We start from the raw sequence: 19438 nt of genomic DNA on the forward strand, positions 1-19438 counted from the left end.
GGCAGGACCTCTCTGCTCCTGGGGTGCTGCGGCTGGAGCAGCTCCTTTGGGAGTACCAGAGCTGCTCCATAGGCCCGCGTTGCTGGCAGCACGGAGTATCCAGCTGAGCGCTGACCCCAGATCGGGCTCTTGGCAGATCCCCCCATCTTCGGATAATTCCTGCCTCTGACTTGTTTTTTCCAGGTTGCACAGGATCCCCAGGTATTTACAAAACACTGCTCTGCTTTCAGCTGCATTCAAGGCTTCGGGAGAGGTTTCACCTTCTGGGAAGCTGCTCCTCAGCCTGAGCTTGAGCTTTTCCACCCCAGTGAGGACGCCAGGTCACTGTGCCTGCTCACCCACGTGGCCTTGGCAGCCCCTTCACCAGCCGGGCTTTCTGCACCGTGGGTCTCTAATCAAGACCTGCTTTTGGGCTGCAGGGACCTTACTCCTTCAGGGTGGCTGGGAAGTACTGGTGACACTCCAAAGTGCTCCCAGCTCCGCCAATGCCCATACGCCCTGCATCCCCCATCTCCTGGGCCATGTGCGGTGCCCCTGCCAGGCTTGATTGCCAGCCCAGCATTGCCCTCCCATCTTGCCACAGGGCTTCTACCTTGATGTTAGGGTGATGGGGACAGGGGAAATGTGGCTCCCCTTTGGCCACAAGACAGATGCCAGGAAAGCTGGCTAGGCCACGCTGCAGGTGACATCCTGCCACCTCTGCCCTCAGGGGAGAGGGCAGTGGGTCACAGCAGCTGTGACCTAGATCCCGTCCCACGCCTCTGTCCTGCCGGGGAAGGTGGTTCCAGAACCAGAGCATGTTGCCAGCCTGAGGTTGCTTAAGAGGGTTGTGGCTGGCAGGTAGAGGAGGAGTCCTCCAGGTGACACAGTGGGAGGAATTTTGAGGGGAGCAGGTGATCACGATGCTCCTGGAAAGTGGCCAGGGCACACCAGTGCTTGCAAGGAACGCTCTGGATGGTTCCAAACTGTGAATAAAAGTGAGGTTGTGCTGTCCTTGGGGGAACTGTGCTTCTCATGCAAGGTGGTGGGGCTTCACGGCAACCACAAGCCCAGGACTGAGGGTGGACCCCCTGGAGCTCAGGGACAGTGGTGGGGATGTGCCCATGTGGCAGGAGGCTGGAGCCAACCTCAGAGCGTGGCAGCAAAGAGGACCCTCCGCTGGGACAGTCCCATGGAAAGGCTGGCAGCGTGGAAAGGAGGTGGCAGGGGACGTTTGCCAGCGCAGGCTCTGGGAGCGGGTCTCTGCTGACAGGCTGCTACAGAAGAGGGTAAACGGGACAGCAAGCGTAGCCGGGCTCATCCCTGCTGTCCCCTGCTCCTCCCCACTGCCTGGAAGGGGGCCAGGACAAGATGGGGGCCAGGGACAGGCACCGGAGAGGCAGCCAAGCACAGGGGGACAGGAGTCTGTCCCCGCCAGCCAGATGAACGGCCTGGACCAAGGACACGGCTGTCTTTCCACCGGAGGCACGGAAGCGGCGGGACATGTCACTGCGGGGGGGAGCAGGGTGCAGCCCCCCGGGTGCCAGGGAGGGGAACAGCCAAGCGAAGGCCGGCGGTGAGCGCCCAGAGAGCGGCACGACTCTAAGCGAAGCATCGTTTGGGGTGGCCTCGCCGTGTGCGTGGCCGCCGTGCCCCCTCGTGGCAGCAGGACACAGCTGGTGGCCCCAGGGCTGGCGTGGGCAGGAGCCACGCAGGGGCTGAGCCCGGCTGCAGGCAGGGATGGAGGTGCCGGGGACCACAGGGTGCTCCGGCGGGATCACCTCATCCCCCGCCAGCATTCTCCTGGAAGCGTGGTACCCCCAAGCCCAGCTCTGCTGATGCTCCCCGAGGCTACGTGTGCCCCAGGTCCCCAGCAAATCTCTTGTGACTGCCCAGGAACCTGCCTCCATGCTCAAAGGAGCCTCCAGCATCCTACTGCCCCATCTCCTTCCTGCGGGGGCCACACCTGCCAGGTGGTTTTTTGGCATAAGCCACTTGTGCGGTGGCCAAGCCAAGCACATCAGGCCCACTCAAGGGCAGCGTGTGCCCAGGGCTGGACCGGGAATCCTGGACATATCACCAAGGCTGCAGACAAAACCCAACTGGAAAAAAATAAACAGAGGTTGGCAGAGGCCTTGGCTGCCCCAAGTGCTGCCAAACCACTCAGGGGAGGGGTGGCGTTTCCCAGCACCCTGCCTCGGTTTCCCCCAGCAAGCCGTCAGGAGCAACAGTCCTGGGGTTGTCACCTGTGTAATGTCACTTTGGGTACCTGGGGCACGTGCAGGGAGCCAGGAAGATGCTTTCCTGCCCCTTTCTTCTTTCTGCTGTGCATCTGAGCAGCTCAGCATTGCCTGTCACGACCTCTTTGTCCTCTCTGTGCAGATCCAAGTCAAGCACCCAGAGGGGAGGAGAGCCAGACCACGTCTTGGGGCACCTCTGGGACACCTGCAGCTCTTAGCATGGTATCTTGCTGTCCCCAGAGCCACCTGGGAACATCTCAGGCATGTCGCAAGCTGGGGCAGGCTGACGCTGCCTGGCTCCTCCGAGGCCACCAGTGTGTCCAGCCCTGTGGGAGAGGGACAACCCTGGGCAGAGGTTAGCCAGGAGGAAGAAGTTGCCCTGCCCAGTGGAGTTTTTCTTCATTCCTTGAAAGCCACAGAGACCTGCTGCGCGGGATTCGGGGCTGGAGGCAGCGCCGGGGCAGTGCCGAGGTGGAGCTGCCGTGATGGATGGTGACACCATTCCGAAATGCCTCTACCATGGGTGATGGTGCCAAATGCACTGCAGCTGCCAGAGGGGGACGCTCAGAAACAGTACCCACCCACCATCTAGCACCTGTGGGAGCACCGCAACCAGCGCCCACGGTGGCTTTTAATCTGTGCCTGGGATGGTGTGAGCCACACTAGGCCAGGAGGTGGCACGTTCCTGCCTGGACATCTCCCAGTGCCCATGGGGGCAGCCAGGTTCTGCCCTTGCTGCCTTCACATCATGAGGCAGCCTGTCCCCGACAAGCACAGGGAGCTGGTTCCCAGGCTCACAGCCTGGCAAGGGCCAGATTTGCAGAGGGACACGTGGCTGCTGTGCCCTGGACCTGCTCCAGGAGGGGAGCAGCCCTGCCTCGGACCCCAGACAGGTCTGGCTGAAATCCCCCAGGAGAGCTTTGTAAGGGACAGGTAGGGTTGAAGACACTGTCATGGACCAGTGATTTTGATCTCTTAAAGAATTAGTCACAAACAGGGCACATACTCTTGATTTTACCACGCTATGGCCTTGCGCTCCAGCCACTGCTCCTGCCCTTGAGCGTGCAGCCTTGAGCCTAGCAGCAGTCCTCACTCCTTCTGGCAGGGTCCCCCCTGGGTGTCCCTGTACGGAGGGGATCGCACTGTTCCCGGGAATGACTACGGTGCCTGCAAGCCTCAGGGCTGGCTGCTGCAGGCTGAGCACCTGCCCCAGGCAACAGGGCTGGGGATGCAGTAGGAGGGATGCTGGCTTGGCCTGGTGGGTACCACATCACCCCAGCCTCTCAGGCACAGGGACAAGGGACACCAGCAGTGTGTCAGATCACTTTATTGCCACAGCGGCCACGGGCCAGACCCAGTTCCCAGCGGGGGTCTGGGTCCAGCCCCTCGACCCCTCTAATACTGTTGTAGAGATGAACCACAAGTGTCCACGCACGGGTGCTGAGCATCCTTCATCCTGGCCACCATGGAGCAGCTCTGGGACATCGCTCCCATCCTGCTGCCTGCACCTCCAGGAGCTGGAGGCCAGCAGGGAAAAGCAAGGTGAGACCAAGGGTGCAGAGCACACCAATCCTGGAGCAGCAGGGGCTGCCACCATGTCCTGCCCTGGGGGCTGCTGGCGGTGGGGAGCAGCACGAGCCCCCTCAGCCCCCTCAAACCTCCATGCCCGGCGCCTGCCCCAGGCCCAGCGCCTGCACCAGCTCATCGCTGAGCCCGCTCTTCAGCGTCCGTCGCACTGTGGGGAGAGGAGAGGGTGGCACTGGCAGCACAGGCAGCACTGGCTGCCAGGATCCCACCCACCAGGTGCCTGCCCAGACATGGTGGCCCCTGGCATGCTGGGGAGGGGAGGGGTGCAATGGGGTGCAGTGGCATGGTCTGGTCTCGGGGGACATCCTGCTGTGGCCTGATGGGCTCAACAGTGGGGAAGGAGCCAGGCAGGGCACGGGGACAACGGGACAGAGATGGGACAAGGCATGGGGACAGAGCATGGGAACAGAGACAGAGATGGAACAGGGACACAGAGATGGAAAAAAGCATCTGGGCAGGGACCAGGACAGAGTACAGGGACGGGGCCATGGAGGTGGGACAGAGACACTGAGATGGGACAGAATACAGGGACTGGGAAGAGTATGGGCAGAGATGTGCAGGGATGGGACAGGGCAGGGAGGCAGGAACATAGAAGTGGGACAGAGTAGAGGGGCAGAGCATGGGGACAGAGATGGGACAGGGCACAGGGACAGGGGTGGGACTTACAGGACTTCCTATTGCCACGGGACCTCCTACGCTCCTTGTTGGCGCAGGGCCGGGGGTTAGTGTTGTGAGTCACCGATTTCACAAGCCGGTCCATAATTTCATCCGAAGCATCATCTGGGGAGCTGGGAATGTCCTCCTGAGCAGGAGAGCCCTGGGTCGGGGTGGTGTGCCCTGTCCCTGCATGGGGACAACAGAGATGCTGGCATCAGCCATGTCCAGCCAGCTAGGCATGCCTTGAGTGTCTCTGCCACCCAGCTCCTACCCCGGCTGGCTCGGCTGCGGCGGGCAGGGGCATCTGTGGGGGAGGTCAGCAGGTTCTTCATGCTCTCGTGACCTGCTTCCATCTGCTCCTCGGGGCCACTGGACACCACGGCGGGTGGCGAAGCAACCTCAGCAACGCCGGAGAACTTCTCGGTCTGCAGTGGGAGGAGAGGCAGGCATCAGGGACCTGAGGGGCATCACCTGCTGGTGGCAGCCAGCTGAGCATCCCCATACCTCAGTGATGAGCCGTCCCCGGGTCTTGTTGCGCTCACGGTGGGCAGCCCGTTTCTTCTGTTGCAGCAGGACACGCTCCCGGCAGGTACGGTACTCCAGGGCAAACTCCCGCAGGAGCTTGCAGATGGGCATCACCTTCACATCCCGGGCTGTGCTCGCCGGGTACCCCAGGTAGAGCAGGAAAGAGTGAAACCTGTGGGGATGTTGGTCATGGCGAGCCACCAATGGGACTGTGGGGTTTCCACCATATCCCCAGAACCTCAGACCACCAACCTGTTGAGGACGCGCCTGTGCACCACCTTTAACACGATAATGCGCTGGGTGCTGTCCTTAAGGAAGTCTGTCAGCTTGCTCTTCAGCACTGGCTTGGTCTCATGCTTGGCAATCACCTTCAGGTTGTCCCAGGAGGCCCTGCACCTCCGCTCCAGCTGCACCAGGCTGTTGGCCAGCTCATCAAAGTCAACCTGGAAGAGCAAGATGTCAGCCCTTGGCCATGTTGGTGGAGCTGGGCAGCCATGGGACTCACACCCTTACCTTGCCCAGGTGTCATCTCCCTTGCCTCACCTTGGCAGAGCGGGTGATGGAGGCAATCTCTGAGTAGAGGTCAGTGGTTTCTGGGAACTTCTCTACTACCATCTGGCAGAGATGGTGGAGCAGGGACTGCCGGTGCACCGTGTCCTTCACTTCTGAGACTTTCTCCAGGTAGCCCAGCTCAAAGCCTTTGCTCTGAAACCCCAATTGACTCAGCAGGGCCTCTCCATCCCTCTTCCAGCAGACCTCCAGTCTGCAGACCCACTAGGCACCCACCAGCACCACCCAGCCCCAGGCACCACCCCAGGCTTCCCACAATCCCTCCTGGGTACCCATGCACCATGGCTGGTCCTGCCTTTGCAGCACAGACCACGTCCCTCCATGCTCTGCTCCTCACCTGGGAGCCATTCAGGAAGTTGCCCATGGCCAGCAGTGTGGCCAGGATGCATTTGAAGGTGTGATTTCTGGCCAGCTGCTCCATGCCCACCTTCAGATCAAAGAGTGGCTCTGCAATCTCCTGGGTGAGTTGAGAGGCAGGTGAGACTCCTTGGCCACCCTCTCTCCTGGGAGGTTCAGCATTTGCCCTTGCCCATGAGGACAGCCACCTCAAGGTCAACCCAAGCCCATGCTTGCCTTGGGGACCTGCAGCTCGTCCCCAGCCAGGACGGCACCTCCTGTACTTGGACATGGCTGGTCCCCACCAGGCACACACTTGACTCAGTGCTCAGCACTGGTGAGGCTGGCAGAGGGGGTGCATGGCTCCGTACCTGCTCCAGGCTCTCGTAGTCCAGCTTGAAGGCCCAGAGCTGGAGCCTGGCCGTGAGGTCACTGATGGAAGACAGGGCGAGCAGAAACTGCTCTGCAGAGCCCAAGGGCACATCAGGGTTGGCCAGTTGGGCCTCCTGGATCTTCTGCTTCTCCTCCTCAGTCGGGACCATGGTCAGGATTTTCTAGAGCAGGCAGAGATGTGTCAGACTCCAGACATGTCACCATGGGACATGTCACCCCAGGGCTGGCAGTGGCATCATGGCATGGAGGCCTCCTGACCAGGGGAAATGACCCACATGAGGACCTCAGAGGAACCGAGCTTCTGTGGTGCTCACCTCAATCCCTTCCTTATTGACTGCAAACTCGTCAAAGTTGAGCACAGCTGTCTTGATGATGTGCACGGGTGGCAGCACCGTGAGGCCAATGTTGATGGCATTGCTCCTCTTGGGATCCAGCACCACCACCACCTTCTTCCCATCCATGGCCTTCTGCAAAGAGGGCAGGATGGATGGGGACAGCCAGGCAAAGGGCTCCCCTTCATGAAAACACCATGGACATGGGGAGCTGATCAGGGACCTGGTGGTGAGCCAAACCTGCCCATCACCATCCCCACCAAGGCTCTGGGCTGCAGGTACCCATCCTCAGCATAGGGTAGGGGTGACAGTGCATGCTGCGTGTCCCCACAGGAGCCAACATCCTTCCTCCCACCCCTCAAGTCCCCTCGGCTGATGGGTGCCAGCCCACTGGTACCTTTGAAGTCGACACTTCCTTTGACCGTGACTCAAAGAGATGCTCCAGTTTGGCAGCATTGACTTCAACGTTCTGCAGGGACGCCCACAGGGTCACCTGGCCGAACCTGCCTGGCCCCACAGTGCCATCCAGCTGCTTCAGCTCCTTCCAGAAGAGCTTCACTGTCCTCTTCTTCTTGGCCTGGGAGGGACCATCTGTTGCTGAGGGGCCTGACAGTCCTGGTGGGGGTGGACAGCCGGGGACTGCAGGAGGTGGAGGTGGAGGTGGTGGGCAGCCGGGGACCGCTGGAGGTGGAGGTGGAGGTGGTGGGCAGCCAGGGATCGCAGGAGGTGGAGGTGGAGGTGGTGGGCAGCCAGGGATCGCAGGAGGTGGAGGTGGAGGTGGTGGGCAGCCAGGGATCGCAGGAGGTGGAGGTGGTGGGCAGCCAGGGATCGCAGGAGGTGGAGGTGGAGGTGGTGGGCAGCCAGGGATCGCAGGAGGTGGAGGTGGAGCCATGCATGCTCCAGCACTTGTTGCTTTAATGCTGGGAGGGAGAAAGGAGCCGTTGGCCATGGGCCCCATGTCCAGGATGTCAAAGTCTTCTTCTTCCCCCAAATCAGTGAAGTCCAGGTCCTTGATCTTCAGCTGCACGGGGCTGGCCTCCAGGCGCTCCCACGTCAGCTCCATGTCCTTCTTGATGGGCATCATCCCAGTGTTCTCCAGCTTCTGCGTGTGGGTCTCGGCATCTATGCTAGACATGGCACGTGCCAGCTTGGCATGGGCACTGGACACAGGCCCATCAGGAGCCCTGCCATGGAGCCAGGCACCCTCCTGCTCCTGGCTGCCACCTCCCTTGGCATCCATCTCCACCTCACCCTGGACCATGGGGGATGACAAGACCTCAGGGAAGACCTTCTCCTTCCTCGGCTCCGAGGAGCCCTTGGCGTAGAGCATGTCCAGCATAAACTTGGTGTCGGAGGAGATGGTGCCACAGGAGTCAGTGGTGTCCATCTGAGCCAGGCGGGACCCTGCAGGGAGAGGGGGAGAGGCTGAGACAGCCTGCTCGGAGTGGGGCAGGTGCTGCTGGGCTGCACGTAGGGTTGGGGTCCCGCTCCCCAGCAGGGTGTGCTCGGACACTGGCGTAGGGAGTTGGCACAGGCAGGTACCACCCAGCTCCTCTGTGGCTCTGGGTATCACAGGCATGGGCTGGGGACGGAGGGGCCACTAACACCCACCCCAGGCACCCCGACGAGCCCAGAGCCAGCAACACACACCCCAGCAGCACCTACTTATGCTGGGTGGCTCCATCCTGGGCTCAGGGGTGCTGCTGTCCCTGTCCCATGCAGGAACAGTGGGATGCTCCAGCGCAGCATCACCAAGGACATCGAGCCGTCCCTTGGCCATAGAAGAGATCTTCTCCTTCTGGGCTGCAGCCAGGTTCTCCAAGAAGCGAGCTCTGCAAGACAGGGGCGGGTGTTGGCTGGGAGCAATGAAGGGATGGGGATGACAGAGATGATGGGCAAACCATGCCATGCCACACTGCACAGCCAGCCCCACAACACCGAAACCCCCTGCACTGGCCACACTGCATACAGCACCGGGAGGATTCAACCTCCTCTGAGCCCTGCAGAGACAGGTGATGCCACCGTGGCTTGGGGACAAGGATGCGGCAGCCCCATGGGAGCCAAAGGCTCGTGCTGTCAGGGTGCCACCATCACCTGTTGGTCCCAATGGACCTGGTGCTCACTGCAACCCTTGTCCAAAAAGCTGCAAAACCCAGGAGGGCACCGGGGCACAGACTGGGGGGGGCCCTCCTGCTCCTCATGCCCTGTGTGGCCGGAGCCCAGATGTCTCTGGCCAGGCACCAGCCCGAGGAAGCGCATGCCTGGAGACACACGCATGCCTCTACTTACTCAAACTTCCTCAAAATAGGCTTGTCCCCATGCAAGGAGGGGGCATCCTCCCGCCTGAGGGAAAACAGGGGTTAGCCCCCACTGCTGGCAGCCCCCTGGGGCTTGTGGCTCCTGCACACACCTGCCTGGCAGCCCTCCAGTGTGCGACCCTCGCCCTGCTGTTACCCCACGGCCCTGGGGTTCATGGGGAGCCAGGGGAGCCCCAGCAAGTCCCCACCTGCATAGCACCGGGTGCTGGTGAGACGGGGCACCATCCCCCCCGACCAGAGCCACCTGGTCTGCCACCAGGATGGCAATGCCAGCCCCCTGCCAGCCCCCAGGTGGGCTGTGCCACCCCCAGCAGGGACACCTCACCCCAGAAGCCGGGGATCAGAGGGTGCCATCACTCCGTGGGGGTTGCTGGTGATGGGGGAGCAGACTGGGGTCCGCCAGGCAGGGTTCGGAGGGAAGAGACGAGGGATGGGGGCAGTGAGATGGGTGCAGGGGGCAGCGAGCGGGCCAGGGCAGTGCCTGCTCCCACCAGAGCACCACGCTGGGAGGAAGCACACAGATGCAGAAACCAGGCACTTACCAGACAGGGGCAGTTTGGCACAGCCTGCAAAAGGAAAGATAGAAAGAGTGGGCAGAGGAGAGGGCAAGCGTGGGTAGAGGAGGAGTGAGGAGGAGCTAGAGCAGAGATATGCATGCCCGAAAGATGCCCTGTGGAACCCCTGGCCAGACCCTCTCAATTGCCCGCTCCCCTGTCACACTTCCCTCCAGCCCCAGACCTTCCTTCCCCCTGGGACTAGGCGCACCCCACGCTCCTGGGAGCCTCCTCCTGCCACTCCAGGGGGACCCCCCCCCATGCACCCAGCCTCTCCTGGCTCCTTACTTGTAGATGCTGCGCTCGCCTGAGCCTGGGGACTGTTCCTTCTTGGCCTGGGGGGAGGCCAGGGCCAGCTGTATGCTGGATGCACTGTTGCAGATGGTGCTGGGACAGGGCCTGGAAGAAGAGGTGACATGAGCTGAGAGCAGGTCCCACAGGGCCACCCTCCACCCTGGCACCAGCAATGGACTCAAGTGCTGCTCATGCTGCACCTCCACTGTCATGACAGCATCCCCATGGGCTGCCTCCAGCCGCACTCACTCTGCTGGGCTGCTTGGCGCAGGGACAGCCAGGGTGTCCTGGGTGGGGGGCTCCTCTGGGGTGCCAGGGGACCCTGGCAGCGGCGGGGCACCAGGGCTGGGCTCCGTGCAGCTGCCCTGGGATCGCCACCCACGCCGGCCCTCTTCTGTCCTCCTCCGCTCCTTGCGTCCCCCCGAGGGCGGCTCTTCCACATCATCCTCCAGCTTGAGTGCGCTCTGTGGAGGGGCAGGGAGGGCATGGCACCCGGCACAGCACCCCTGCCACCCCATGCACCCACTCTCCCTGATGCCATGGGATGTGGCACATGGCCAGACGCTGCGGGAGCCCCACTCACTTCGTAGAGCGTGAACTGCTGCTTCAAGTCGAGGTCAGTGCCCTTGCTGCCCAGGTACTGCTGCACCACTCGCTCCATGCCCTGCTTCTCCAGGCAGTCCGTCACGTCGTAGAAGGTGTCCTGGTCCGGGAGGGCTGCCAGCGTCTGAGCAGGACCAGATGGACACTGCTGGGACTGGGGTGACCCACACTGAGCCCTGCCAGCATGGCACTACAGGGACACCTGCCACCCTCCCAGACCTTGTTGATCAGCGTCATGGCGAACACCAGCAGCTCCGTGTCAGCCCCATTGCGTTGTTCCAGGATGGCCATCAGGCTGGACCACGGACAGGTGCCTGGGAAAAGCGGCACATGCAGGTGACACACAGGCTGGGGGACATGCCATCCCCAAGCAGGGACCTCGCAGGAGGCTGGGGCTGCACCCACCTCTCGCCTGGTCCACGGTGTTGACGGCGCGAATGAGGAGCAGGGCGTTGGGCTCTGTGTACTCCACAAACACCAGCAGCAGCTTCAGTGCCATCTTCACCACCAAGCGGAACTGGGACAAGGGATGGCGGCTGGGATGGCAGCAGTGGCAGGAGGCTGCCAGCGCGATGCCGCGGCACTGTGGGGTGGCCATGCCCATACCCTGGGGCTGGGGGCTTTGCCATGGGGCTAAGGACCAGCCTGCAGCTGTGATGCTGATGGCTAAGGGGCACTGGGAAAGGACCTGGAGCAGGACCCTCTCACTCAAGCTCTGCACCCAGGAGCGCATGAGGACAGGGAGCTCTGGGGACCCTGAGTGATTTCCAGATGGATGGGAGCAGGACCCAACACATGCAAAGGTACCAGGGCACCAAGCCCAAAGGCAGAGGGTGGGGTAAGTCCCCTGAGGGACAGTGCGAGGGGACAGCCCCAGGCGGGGAAGGGGGATGCAGCAGGGGCACAGGCAGACCAGAGGGGCAGCAGGGGCTTACCGGGCTTCCCGACAGCGTGTACAACCACTGGATGGTCTCGTTGTGGTTGATGACACCCTGCATCCCATCCACAAAGAGCATGATCTGGCTCAGGGCTGCAAGGCAGAGAACGGGCAGGGTCAGAGCGCAGCGGGCAGGGCTGCAGCGGGCAGGGCTGCAGCGGGCAGGGCTGCAGCGGGCAGGGCTTTCCTATCCCCGCACAGCATCGCCATGCCAAGGGCAAGCTCTGGCAGCTGCCCGTAAGCTTGCCCAGGAAAACTTTCTGGCTTAGCCCTCCTGAGTGCCAGCCTTCCTCCCTGGGGACAAGAGGTGCCCTGTACCCAAATACCAACCCCGGAGGATGTAGTTCTGGTAGTTCTGGTCAGCCTCTGCTCCCACTTTGATCAGGCACGTCAACCCATCCAGGTTCACGAACTCCGGCACCAGGTCCTTGTCCTCCTGCGGGGCGAAGGCCAGGCGTTACCCTGGTGTGGGGAGGCAGCCAGCCCTGGGGGAGCCCCCCTGCCCCCCCCCCACTGCACCAGCATCACCATACCTGGAAGAGCTGCTTGAGGGAGAAGAGTGATCGCCGCAGCTCTGGCCCCTGCGAGTTGTACAGCTTCTCTGGAAGGGAAGGAGAGATGGGGCACAACGGCCTCACCCACAAGGGCTCTCTGCTGACCTGGGGCTCTGAAATGCTCCCAGCTGCCTGGGAAAGCCCCACATCTCAACTCAACCCCGGTGCCATCACCCCAGGATGCTGGCATTGCCCCTGGCTGTGCGACATGCAGAGGTGGAAGCAGCTGCAGTGCCACAGCTACTTATTTCAGCCCTGCCACTTTCCTATTTACTTTTTTTTTTGCTTTTTTTTTTTTTCTGCCCAGAAATGACATAAATATCCCGCTTGGTTTCCTGTGCAGAACTGAAACAGGAACACGGGCAGGAGGCTGAGCTACTTTTAGCCATCCCTCTGTGGGCAGAGCCCTGCCATGGTCCCAGAGCCCCCAGCAGCCCCACGGCTTTGGGAAGAGCTGCAGGATGGGGACATGAAGGACGGCAGTGTGACACTGGCTGCTCAGGGACAGAAGGACAGTCACCAGGCTAGAGACTATGTGCTTACAGGGATGGTGCCTGTGGGCAGGAGCCAGCACAGAGCAACTGGGGCAATGGGAAGCTGGAAAGCCCCACCTAAGCAAACAGAGAGGCCAGAGCCATTGGGAATCAGCACTTCCTGCATCCCCAAAACAAGTTAACTGAGCATCACAAGTTATTTGGGTCAGGCTTAGAGCTATAACAAGCCAAAACCAAGCTGTCCAAGGAGCCCTCCAGACATGCTGATGAGAGCTCTGTAAAACACAAGGTCCTGGCAGCTTCCTCCACCAGCTTATCATCTGCTTGTCAGAGCAGCCGAGAGGGAAAGCAGAGCAGCACAGGGCTCAGCCGGAGCCTGGGAACAGCCGGCAAAGAGCATGACCCCAACCCCAGCCTTCCTGCATTACTCGGCTGCAGCCCTGCACGGCCAGCTGATGCCCGGCCAGCATTGCTCTGCTCAGCACTTCTTTTCCCCCTGCTAAGGGGAAAAAAGGCTTGAGACTCCTGAATATCTTGCAGAACCTCCAAGCAGGCTGTCAGAAGCCATGGCAGCAGTTTCTGCTGCGCAAGAGCTATTTGTATCCTGCAAAGCTATATTTAGAGCTTGTTTGAATGACCCAGAATATCTTCAGTGGGTGGTGGGCTCCCAGCTGAAGAGGCAGAAGTCTCCAATATCTGAGGATGGAGGGGATTAACCCAGTGGGTCCCCACCAGCCTCACGGGGACCATGTCCCCTGCATCTCTGGCAGGGGTTATCGGGTGGGAGCAGCCCTGAGCCGTATTGCTCCCTCTCTCCATCACAAAAAGCCCGGCCAGAACTCATTGTGGAGGCTGACCCCCCTCATCTGGGGGGGGCCGAGCTGCTGGACCTAAACCAGCCTGGAGGAGGGAGCAGCCCAAACTCACCAATGATGGCATGGACTCGGACGGAGAGCTGCGTGCGCAGGATCAGGGTCGGCCGTCTCCCCTTCCTAGGGTGGGGGAAATGCTGTGTGAGCACCTGCAGTGGGACCCCCACGGCCCCTTGCCTGCTGCGCTCACACACAGGTGGGGCCCCTGTGTCCCATCTCTGGAGGGCTCAGCCACCCCACGTGCCTCACCTGACCTCCTCGTAGAAACCCTCCAGATCATCCTTCTGCTCAAGCAGGGATAAGTCAAGGTCCAGGTAGTGTCCAGAGGGTGAGACCTGCAGTGTGCAGTCCTCCAGCTGGGGAAGCAGAAAGCCTGGCTGAGCCCCCGTGCCCACCACAGCCCCCCCAGCTCCTGGAGGTTGCTACATCCCTGGGTCACCCTCCCGCCCATGTCAAACCCACCAGGCAGCCACATCCCCGAGCAGGGTGGCAGGTCCCACCCTGTCCCCAAGCACTGGTCCTGTAGCGAGACGCCCTAGCACCCTGTGCCCAAGCCTGGCAGCAGATTGGGGCGAAACATGGAGCCTCAGGCTGCGAAAAGGCAGAGTGAGGGCGGCCCCACCGCCGCCGGGCTCCTCAGCCATCCCTTGGGTGGGAGCCACGGCAAGAGGCTGATCCACTCCCTGGGGCTCCCCTTAGTCAGCCGGGTGCGCCCAGGGCAGGATCTGCCTCCTCCCAGGCCTGCTGCCTTTGCCTGGGCAGATGAATCACCTTTGTCTGTGACAATTAGGTCTGTAGGAACTGCCAAGGCCCCCAGCTGGCCAGGGACACCCCAAACCAGAGCATATCCCACAGGGATGTGCCCTGGCTGATGGAGCCTCTGGCTCAGCCCACAGTCCCGTAGCAGCTTCCAGCAGGACAGGGAAAAGCACATCCCAAGGCAAGGCTGGGGTGAGGGCATCTCCCCTGAAAGTCCACATACAGCACCCATGGCGCACCCCAGCTGGTAGGCACGGCACCCCAAGGTGGTCCAGGCACAGCTGCTGCAAAGCCCCTGAGTCACCTGGGACCCAGCAGTGCCCCACAGCACCCAGACAGGTCTCCTGCATGAGCTCTGGATGGGACCCAGCAGTTCACCCTCCAGGCATGTGCAGAGGCAGAGGGAGGGCAGCGCCTGCCTGGTCTCGCCAGCACCCCTGCCACTCCAGCGCATCTGGACCGTTCCTAAAGCATTTGCAGCCATCCCCCCACACCCCACACCCCCACACCCCCAGCTCACCTCACCTCCAAAGAACTGATGCTCCTTCCCAAACCTGCACAGCAGTGCTGTGTAATCACCTGGGGAGCTGAGGACTGGGCGTAAACCCCCATTATTATTGCTGCTACTGATGCAAAAAAAAGCAAGCAGCAAAAACAGCAACAGGGGAAGAGAAGTGGGACTCACCAGCCATCTAAAAACCTACCTCAATTTCAGCCCCAAATTGCAAAAAACTTCGAGCTGAGTGCAGAAATACTCGGTGGCTGAGGAGCTCAGGTGGGGACAGTCACAGCTCCTCTGCCTTTACCACTGATGCTGTTCAGTGCCGTGGCCCTGGCCATCCTCCAGCAGGCTGGAGACCCACAACAACACTGGGTACGGCACCTGCATCTTACTGGGGTCACTTTCAATGAAAGCCCCATGTCTTCAAGTCAGAACATAGTGCAAGAGCTCGCATGTACGACTTCACAGTGAGCGTGATGTTAAAACCAGAGGGCAAAGGAAAAATGCCACGTGCACTAAAATAATTAACGACCCTGACTAAGCCTCGGGATAACAGGCAATTTGGCAGGGTACTGCTGTTGGGCTGGACTCCCTTGTCAATGTTTTTAGTATCCTGTCTATCTCCAGTAGTTGCTGGCCACACCAGCCGGCCATGGCAACATGCACCAAACACAGGCTGCTGGCACCGGGCAAGCACTCCTGGCTGCCAGCTCTGCCTCCACAGCGGGTGTTGCTAATGCTGACCCCACGCAGAGTTTGTTTGCTGGGGAAAAGCCTCAATTCCTCCACAGGAACAGGCTTTCCTGAGCATCCCTGCATCCGCCTGGGCATCTGCATGTACCCAGGCACCCCTGCATCTGCCCGGGCATCCTTACATCCTCCTGGGCACTCAAACACGGCAAAGAGCAACTCACAGCTCCAGCACAAAAGCTTTGCCTCCTCTGGGCTGCCAGAGCCCCAGCAAGCCGGAGTTAACACCCCCAGCTCCTACCAGGGGGCTGGTGACATGTCCCAGCTGGTGGGGAGGTCAAGCCCCTGGGACTCGACCCCTTGTGTTTCCCATGTGAGCTTGGCAGCGCTCCCCATGAGGGATGCTCGGAGCACTGGGCCCGGGTTTGGCTGTGACCCCCCTGGTGAGCACGAGCCCCCGGGGATGGAGACAGGATGTCCCAGGCTCGCGCTGCCCTGCCAAACATCCCAGGGTGGCACTTCTGTGCCAGGGAGCACGTACGGCCCCAGCACAGGGGTTACTCTGGTTATTCGGATGAGGGGTTTAACACTGGTTATTCGTATGAGGGGTTTACACCATGCAGGATCTGAGCCGGGACCTGGGGGCTGTGCTGCTGGGGATGGCACATTGGGGTCACAGGGCACTGACAGCTCCCGCCGCGGGGCAGCTGTGATCCATCTGCCTCCTGCCTGTAAAACCATTTTAAAATGAGCTGGGCTTCACGGGCCATGGGGACTTGCAGGCAAAGCAGAGCTGACGGAGGAGAGCATCCCACGCTCACACCTCCCGCCCATGGCTCCCGGGAGCCCCAGCCGCCTCACAGCAGCACTGATGTCCTTCATCCCCTGCATGGGGAGGTTCCGGGGTCTTGCTGAGGAGTAGATGCTGATGCCACCCTCAGTCAGAGACAAGGACCCCAGGGCCCAGAAAGCTTTTCCCTGCCTGTGTTAACCCCCGCCACTATCTACCCTGATGCCTCAAACGTGAGATATGGGGAAGGTGGGAACACATGGATCTCCCTGATCCTACTAACACCCATCAGCAGTGACTGTCTCTGAAGCTCAGCAAGAACGCACGTGCCAGGCAAGCAAGACTCCAGGGAAAGCTGGCTCCCCCCGGAGTGGGACTGCCCCCCGCAACCATGGGGGTGTGATGGAGACATGTTCACCTCTGAGTTTGAGAGATCCTCCATCCACAGCTGAACTCATGCCACCCACCACAGTACCCATCACATTTTCCTGCTCACCCCTATCACGGCATCCCCACGCAGGAGGATGCACCGAGGCTGGGCACTGAATAGCTGCTTTATCTGCCAGCAGAGGAAACACTTTTCAACCTCCTCTAACCCTTTCTGTGGTAACAATTTCCCAACGTTGCTGAAGCTCTTCTAGGAAGGCTATGGGGAAATTACAGAAAAAATACATTATTTGCTTCTGCTTCAGCAGTTAAACACAAGGCACTGGTGGGTCAGAAATGCCCGGCATCTCAAGCCTCTTCTCACCGCCCCCCCCTGCTCCAAACACATGGGGACTGATGGTTTATAGAGCTATGCCACAAGAGGAACCCCAGTCAGCAACCAGTGCCTTCGCTGCGGTTCGGTTTCAGGGCTCAGAGGGGTGTTCATTGCCAGGGCACTCGGTTGCTGCCTCCTGCCCACTCCTGCCTGACAGATGGCAGCAAGTGGATGGGAGCACTGCCATTGCCTTATCATGGGGGGAAAAAATACCCAGGCCAGGAGGGATCTCTGGAGGTCACCCAGAGCTGGCCCAGAACTGCACACTCGCTCGCACACGTCCCCCTTGTTGTTCATTAAGAGATCTCTCATTTCTCACCAACAGCCCCATGGCAGTGGGAGGACCCCAGTCCCAGTGAGCAGCTGGTGTCCCAGCAAAGCCACAGCACAAACACCTGGCTGCAGCTCCTACCCAGGGACCCACACAAGGATGGTGCTGGGGAGCACCAGAGGCTGCTGAGCACAGGCACTCGGCTCTAAGCCTGGCAAGCAGCAGACAGCAGAATTGAGAAGCGGTTAAGCTGGGGGGACCGCAGTGCTGCTGAGGACCCATCTGACTGCTTTCATGCCTGCCAGAGGTTAAGTGGGGCAAAGAACCTCAGTGAAGCCCCCCTCGAGGCAGTTTGGCAACAGGGCTGGTGGGATGGGGCTTGTGCACTTCATGTGTGCACCGAGGTCACCCCAGCAGCTTTCCTTTATCAAGCCCAAGAGCTCACAGACAGCTTATGGCACTGAGGCCAACAAGCTGTTTGCTTTTCCCCAGGTTTCCAGGGGAGGAAGGGAAAAGCAAAGCTCCAGGCCACTGGGTTTTGCAATTGTTTAGAAAAAACCCTAGATTCAGAGGTGAGATAGTGCCGGGGGCAAGGGAGCACAGTGGCCTTTGGGGACTGAAGGGTCAGCCAAAAAAGTTTGCACTGTCAAAACCTGCCTGCAGAGGTTCAGAAAACCCCCACACCCAGCATGAGCATCACCCAAGGGTACTCAAAAAATGCTGGAAAGCAGGAGAAGATAGTATCGGCCTGGAGCTGAACAATGCTGTAGCAGCAAACAAAGCAGGAAGGTATTTTCAAGCACAAACATGCTTTCCGGACAGCATGAAAAAGTCATCAGCAGCGGGTTGTGCTTGGGGAGAGGAAGCACCGACAGTGTCACAGGGCAGGACAGGCTGTTCAAGGCAGCAATGTCAGCATGAGAAACCTCCTGCTCATCATCTCTAGGCTGCTCCTGGCTCAGGGAGAAGCTTTGCTGTGCCCAGGGAAGCAGGACCTGGCTGGTTCCCCATAGCAGCTCATCCTCTGGGTGCCTGCGGTTCAGTCCTCTGACAAGGTGGGGACCCCCAGTCCAGCTGCCTCCCAGCCATTGCATCCTCTTCCTCTTGGTGCTTTGCAGCTCCAGGCACGCTGCCTGGCAGGACAAGCCTGGCACCGGGCAACCTCAGCTGAATTTTTTTACAGCCCGTTCCTTGGGAAAAATCTGACTGTTCATTTACTAATTTTAGAACAGCAAGTAATGGAGCTGAGTACTACCTGGCACAAAGGGCACCAAGGAGGTTTCAGCTGGTGGTGCCAGGGTAACGACGCCTGCGTGGCTTTGGGGTAGCTCTGAATTTGGACTGACCCGGGTGGTTCGGGAGACCAGTCTCTCTCCACAGGGTGTAAATCCTGCTGCAGGAGGGTCCTGATGAACACATACATCAGCTCATAGAAACGCCAGCCAGTATCTCAGTGTGTCAGGCTGGGATGTACCACAGCCTTCGCTGCCTCAGAAAGCTCTGTGTAATAAAAGCAGCATGGTTTATAACCTATATAAACCAGGAATCTGGCTCGTAAGCCCAGAGCAGGCTCCTAGCTGCTCACTTGTGATTTTAACAGGGGTCATGCAGGGAAACTACAGAAAGAAACATCCAGAGCCTGGCTTAGGCAGAGAACAGAGCCTGAAATCCCAGGATCAATACACCTCTGCTGGGTGCAGGACCTCCTTGCAATGCTCCTGCCCTCGGGAATGCCACCTCTAGCCCCCCATTCCCCCGTGCCACCACCCCAGGCTGGCAATCCCGTTAGAGCCAGCTCCTGCCCAGGGAGGAGAGCACGTCTGAAATTTGAGTTTGCTCCATTTGTCATGTCTTGGCTGTTGCTCCCAAACAAACTCCGTTTAGTCACCACCTAAAAATCCCATGACGGCAATGACATGAGACGCTGCCACTTTGCTCCAAGAAAAATGAAAAGGGGAATAAAAGGGAAGTTTTTTTGGGTACAGGCAAAGGTCTTGCAGTGATCCCCCTCCCCTGGCAGGCCAGCGAGCCTGGTGCCAGGCACGCTGAGCTCGTTTCCCCCTCCTGCTGCCCCCACCTCTCCTGTCCAGGTCGGGGCAGGGCACATTCCCCCTGCCTGCCCGGGTTCGTGCCTCCCTTGCTTGCACTCCCGCTGTGCTGCAAGACAGAGATACTCAGACCCTTGCCAAAGCTCTGCTGGGTCCCACATTCGTAAGGAGGAAAACAAGCCCATTCTCACCCTGTGAAGGGTGCTCTGAAAGCATCATGCCAAGAGAAGACACCCAGGAGGGAGGGTCCCTGGTCTCCTCTGCTCCCCAGCCTGGGTCGGGCTTCAAGGCACGCACACAAGAAGGCACTTCAGCTTCAGCCTCTGCCTTCCTCCCGGCTGAGGAAATTGCTCAGCATGAGTTTCCGTGC

The 19438-nt window shown here is 60.3% G+C and overlaps 1 protein-coding gene across 3 annotated transcripts; it reads right to left on the bottom strand.

Annotated features, from left to right (window-relative positions):
- Window positions 1-3530: 3530 nt before the first annotated feature.
- Window positions 3531-13650, bottom strand: FHOD1 (formin homology 2 domain containing 1). Of its 3 annotated transcripts, XM_056360996.1 has the most exons (21): window positions 13495-13650; window positions 13301-13365; window positions 11859-11926; window positions 11656-11761; window positions 11324-11418; window positions 10794-10905; window positions 10608-10702; window positions 10369-10512; window positions 10035-10249; window positions 9780-9890; window positions 8285-8451; window positions 7017-8023; window positions 6602-6754; window positions 6266-6448; window positions 5896-6015; window positions 5532-5693; window positions 5241-5431; window positions 4968-5160; window positions 4735-4888; window positions 4473-4649; window positions 3531-3954 (listed from the first exon to the last, which is right to left on the bottom strand). In XM_056360996.1, the coding sequence occupies exons 5-21, from the start codon at window positions 11402-11404 to the stop codon at window positions 3872-3874; spliced, it is 3348 nt and encodes a 1115-aa protein (XP_056216971.1). In that variant the 5' UTR covers window positions 11405-11418; window positions 11656-11761; window positions 11859-11926; window positions 13301-13365; window positions 13495-13650; the 3' UTR covers window positions 3531-3871. The 3 variants fall into 3 exon arrangements, with proteins under 3 accessions (XP_056216971.1, XP_056216968.1, XP_056216969.1); XM_056360993.1 differs by lacking the exons at window positions 13301-13365; window positions 13495-13650 and having other exon boundaries at window positions 6602-6751; window positions 11859-11886; XM_056360994.1 differs by lacking the exons at window positions 5532-5693; window positions 13301-13365; window positions 13495-13650 and having other exon boundaries at window positions 11859-11886.
- Between the last annotated feature and the right edge of the window lie 5788 nt (window positions 13651-19438).

The sequence above is a fragment of the Falco biarmicus genome, chromosome 15 (assembly GCF_023638135.1).
Source record: "Falco biarmicus isolate bFalBia1 chromosome 15, bFalBia1.pri, whole genome shotgun sequence".
Classification (NCBI taxonomy): Eukaryota; Metazoa; Chordata; class Aves; order Falconiformes; family Falconidae; genus Falco; species Falco biarmicus.

What these genes read in the sequence shown, in the direction of transcription:
- FHOD1 (XM_056360996.1), bottom strand. Translation starts at nt 11,404, where the DNA reads ATGCTCTTTGTGGATGGGATGCAGGGTGTCATCAACCACAACGAGACC. An exon ending in ACTACGAGAGCCTGGAGCAG is followed by an intron (nt 6,016 to 6,265) that starts GTACGGAGCCAT and finishes CAACTCACCCAG; the next exon opens with GAGATTGCAGAGCCACTCTT. An exon ending in GGGGACGGCTCATCACTGAG is followed by an intron (nt 4,889 to 4,967) that starts GTATGGGGATGC and finishes CTCCCACTGCAG; the next exon opens with ACCGAGAAGTTCTCCGGCGT.